At 35.7% G+C, this 4,726-nt stretch overlaps 1 protein-coding gene across 1 annotated transcript; it reads right to left on the reverse strand.

Moving 5' to 3' along the window:
• Positions 1–555: 555 nt before the first annotated feature.
• On the reverse strand, positions 556–3,161 carry LOC149473799 (gamma-crystallin 2-like). Its single transcript, XM_089672499.1, has 3 exons — positions 3,153–3,161; positions 1,302–1,544; positions 556–836 (listed from the first exon to the last, which is right to left on the reverse strand). Exons 1-3 carry the CDS (start codon positions 3,159–3,161, stop codon positions 561–563), a joined length of 528 nt encoding a protein of 175 aa, XP_089528625.1. The 3' UTR covers positions 556–560.
• Between the last annotated feature and the right edge of the window lie 1,565 nt (positions 3,162–4,726).

Genomic DNA, 4,726 nt, shown 5'->3' on the forward strand with positions numbered 1-4,726 from the left:
CCCTAACCCTCAAGGGGTGTACGATCTACGGTTCCTAACTCACATTCATACATACACATATCCAAGATGTAAATGATATAATCTTCTCTTCCTTTTCTGTATATGTAATCCCATGGCGTGAACTGTGCAACAAGACTTGGTTTAAAGCAATGAACTACAAGATGCAGGCATAACATGCAACTAGTGTAGCGCATTTATATCTGGAGGCCAATTGGAGGTTGATATGTGGAGGCTGAGAATGTTCTAGCCTTTCCTTACTAAACATTTTTATTTCTACTTGTGTTATTGTTAACAATTTTTCCTCACTTCCTGTCCAGTAAAACCATTGCCACAGAACAGTGCATGGGGGAAATGTCTCTAATGGACCTCAGATAGCAGTGAAAATCTGAAAGGGGTTCTAATTCTTCATCACCCTATGAATTGCTCGATGGACGGAGACCCTTTACCACATACAGACTGTTACCCTTAGTGAATGCCTAAAGTTTTTAGTGGTAAGCGAGTAATGAGACCATTTTATGTGTTCAATTCATTTATTGTTTGAACGTTTCAGCCAAAATAGATCAATAACTGTCTAGGATGCGTCTCAGGGACCCTACTTTGCCATTTAGGGCTCCCCATTCAGTAAATCTGCAGTACTCTCCTGTTTTCAGAAAGTACTGCCTGCCTCTGTATTTAGGCAGCTCATAGAAGATCCATGACCCTTCCAGGACATTACAGGAGTGGACTTCATGATAGTTAAACTTCTCGAAGAGAGTTGGGCAATCTTCAGTCAGTTCTAGCATTTCTCCACGGAGGTCTTCCCTTTCATAAAGTTGAATCTTGTGGGATCCCCTGTACTGTAAGATTAAAAGACAGATATTGTAATGTTATTGTTGTTTGCAGAATGTATTTGTTGATATAATACTATGGTCCTATAAAATAATGGTAATGACTATTGTTTCCATGTTAAGTGTGGGAAAACTTTTATAAAATGTAGAGCTTATTTTCATTATTATAAGTGTAAGAGTAGAAAAAATGTTTTTAGATTTAGCTTCATGTGTTGTACTGTAAGCTTAAAAGACAGATATTGTAATGTTATTGTTGTTTGCAAAATTTATTTGTTGATATAATACTATGGTGCTATAAAATAATGGTAATGACTAATGTTTCCATGTTAAGTGTGGGAAAACGTTTATATAAATGTAGAGCTTATTTTTATTATTATAAGTGTAAGAGTAGAAAAAATTTTTTAGATTTAACTTCATGTTTCATGATGCAACCTTAATCACCACCAATGTTGTTTTTTATAATTTTCAACTTACAGATGAGATCAATCGGCAGGATCTGATGGAATCATTGAAACCAAGCCATTGCTGGAAATCAGGATATTCTCCCTTCCTTAGGAAATACTGATGCCCAGCGTAGTTAGGACGTTCATAGAGCATCCAATTTCCATTCTCTACACGGATGGAGTTGCAGCGGCTGAAGAAGGAGTGAAGATCAGAACAATCCGAGCTGCACTCATAGGAGTGACCCTGAAAGTTCTTGTCCTCAAAGAAAATGATCTAGAAAGAAATAAAAGAGTTTGTTACTTTCTCCCCAGTTTTTATGGTTTAATTTTCTTATTTATGATATTCAATAAATTATTCATGAATGAGTTGGGATATATGAAGAAATGAAGGGGTTTGCTACCCTCTGCCCAAGTATCGGGTTTTAATTTGCTTATTTAGGATATTTCATTAATTATGTAATAATTGGAATTTAATTAAGTTGCATATTTTAGAATATTATTCTTGTATTTTCTAAGCCAATGTCAGTGAGATATAGTGCTTCATCTAAGAAATAAAAAAAATAGTTACAGTGGTTCTCCACGCTGAATTATTTAGCCCCTTAAAACCTTCTGGTCTGATTGATAGAATGCCTTTTTCTCTCTTTACTTTGTTTGCATAAGAACATGTCTGAAACCTAGTAACATTGAATCCCTATGCAAAGACTAAGTAGACTGTAAATGTATTCTTGAGAAAAAAGAACTAATAGATGTACTTGCTAAATTTCCCTGCAACACCAACACCACCAATGTACAGTACCTGCAGACTAAAATGTGAAGAAGAATTTAAGATAGCCATGAAGTCGAGTTTTTTGGGATTCATTTACTAAAGGCAAATCGATTACATGGGAAGTTGCACTTTTGCAAGGGAATTATCCCCAGAGCTTAGTGAATGAGGTGAAGCTCTGTTAATTTCCATAGTCCAATTGTGTGCAAGAAAAACTACTGTTTTTATATTTTCCTTGTACAGTATTGGGTAGTTTTAGCAAAAAGTAAGTTTCACCATTTTCAATAAGGTCTAGGAAAAATTCACATGCAATGTGCAACTTTCCATGCAAAGCTAACAGTCTATTTGCCTTTAGTAAATCAACCTCTATGAAAAGGATAAGAAAAAGAGGGACGATGGACTGAGTATTGTTTAAAAGGAAAATGTAGTCACTTGCTTCTAGTTATTAATATAACACATGTGTGTTTCTGTCAAGGCTGCCAATGAAATACATTAATTGTCATTATAAAGCATTTCACTGTAGATACAATCAGCCTGCCACCAACCCTACAGACTACCAGTGCCTGGCATTTTTCCCAAATTAGTCAGCAAAGTAGAACATTTTCAGGAATTTACAAAGAAAATATTGAGCATCACCCTCACAGCAACTTTAGCTTTAGCTAGCTAGACTGCAAATATGCATCGCCTTTTTTTTAATCGGCAAAGTGTGTATCATGATATGCTGTAATTTGTGTTTTGCTTTTATTCCACATTAATTTAGGGATTTATTTTGTTTTCCAAATAACATAAAATAAGGGAAAATTAAATTCTTACATATCACTTACAAATCACATAAGAGCTTTAAGACTTATGTTTTTAAAGGAACACTTAAATGATCAGAGTATGCAAATAATCAAGTACTCTACAAAACAATGCATATTCCAAGTAAGCCCTAAAATAACAACCTGATTATGATACTATAATTCAAGGTGTAGTACTAAATGTTTCATGCAGAGGACAACATGTTGTCTTATTATGCTATTTACATTTGCATGTAGGAGGAAGGTTTATTATCCTTACTACAAAGTTAAGAACTGATCATAAGTCCTTCATAAGAACCCTTATGATTGTTTCCCTTACCTTTCCCATTGTGTCTGATGTATGTGGAAGACCTCAGATTTTACTGAGGACTAGTCACCCTTTATATATCTTTTCAGTCCAGCATTAGTGTAAATATAAACGCTGCATTTTTATTTGCTTTAATTAATCCCCCGTTTTTGTTTCTGTGGTTTATTTTGATTGTGATTGAAAACTCTTTGTATTTTATCACTACAGTTGCTTTTGTAAACACAGGGACTTTATTTATTGCTGTAACCAATGAAACCACAGTGTGCTGGCATAGACAAGGAAGTTACTAGATTTTGCTTTAAACAAAATCTGTGCATGTTTTATATATCAGTCAGCTGCCACTGCTGTAAGGGAATCATATATTATCAAATATTTACACATCAGCATCATTAACCACTTGCCTTCCTGAGGATTTACCCCCCTTCCTGACCAGGCCATTTTTTGCTTTACGGTGCTGCTTTACTTTAACTGACGATTGTGAGGTCATGCAACGCTGCACCCAAATTACATTTACGTTTTTTGTCACAAATTGAGCTTTCTTTAGGGGGTATTTGATAACCTGTGTGTTTTTTTTTGCGCTATAAAAAAATAAGACCTACAGTTTTGAGAAAAAAAACAAAACAAAAGTAATTCCTGGCCTGGACCCAGAGATTTACAGCCGCGGCCGCAAATGGCGGTGCGAGTAGGGAAAAATGTGAAATGCTGTGTGTGTATATATATATATATATATATATATATATTTATGTGATTTTGAGCACCTGTGCCTTCCTGTAGCAGTATTTCTGCTATAGGGCGGTCGGGAAGCGGTTAATATGTTATCGAGTTATTAAAGGTATACTGTATATTAGCAAAATTGTACCCATGTTGAGGACATTGGCAACAATACTAAATAAGTGTATTATTGTGCAGCATGTTCAGGAGAGGAATGTAGAGGATATTAACTGGAGCAGTATGTACTTGAGAAAAGTGCTGAGGGCATCACATGGTGAGAGTATGTGCAAGATAGAATTTGCATAGTGTATAACATATGTGTAGGAGGAATTTTGAGAGTAAGGTAGTATGACAGAAGGAGGAGTGTTTAGGAGGAGTGTTTAGGAGAGGAGGCAGTATGTACTGGAGAGGAGTGCTGATAAAACAGATTCTCCACTTCTTCGGAGTATGGGGTTACCACATGTGTGAGACTTTTTAGCTTCCAAGATGCATAGAAGGGCCCAAAATCCAAGGAGCACTTTCAGGCTTTCAAAGGGCATCCATTTTGCATCTGATTTTCTGACTACCTTTCAAATTTCTTGAGACCCTAAAGTGTCTGGACGGGAAAAGCACCCACAAAATAATGTTTTGCAAAGTAGACCCGATAATGTATTTAATTAGAGAAATGGTGAGTCCTTTTAGGATTATATTTTGCCAAAAGTTTTTGGAAAAGGAAGAAAAAAATTAAAATATAGTTGTCAATTAATAAGATTCACACACAGCATGGCCATACTTAGAATAACACTCTAAAACACATTCCGGTACTCCTGTATGGGGATACCACGTGTGAGACTTTTTTTCAGCCAACTGGATTCAGGAGCCCAAAGTAAAAGGTT

Source organism: Staurois parvus, unplaced genomic scaffold, assembly GCF_062004578.1.
Source record: "Staurois parvus isolate SC_StPar_1 unplaced genomic scaffold, SC_StPar_1.0 ptg000011l, whole genome shotgun sequence".
Classification (NCBI taxonomy): Eukaryota; Metazoa; Chordata; class Amphibia; order Anura; family Ranidae; genus Staurois; species Staurois parvus.

Excerpts from the sequence above, each read along its gene's own strand:
- LOC149473799 (XM_089672499.1), bottom strand. Across the intron at positions 837-1,301 it reads CCTGCCGATTGATCTCATCT|TACAGGGGATCCCACAAGAT; the intron begins GTAAGTTGAAAA and ends TTAATCTTACAG.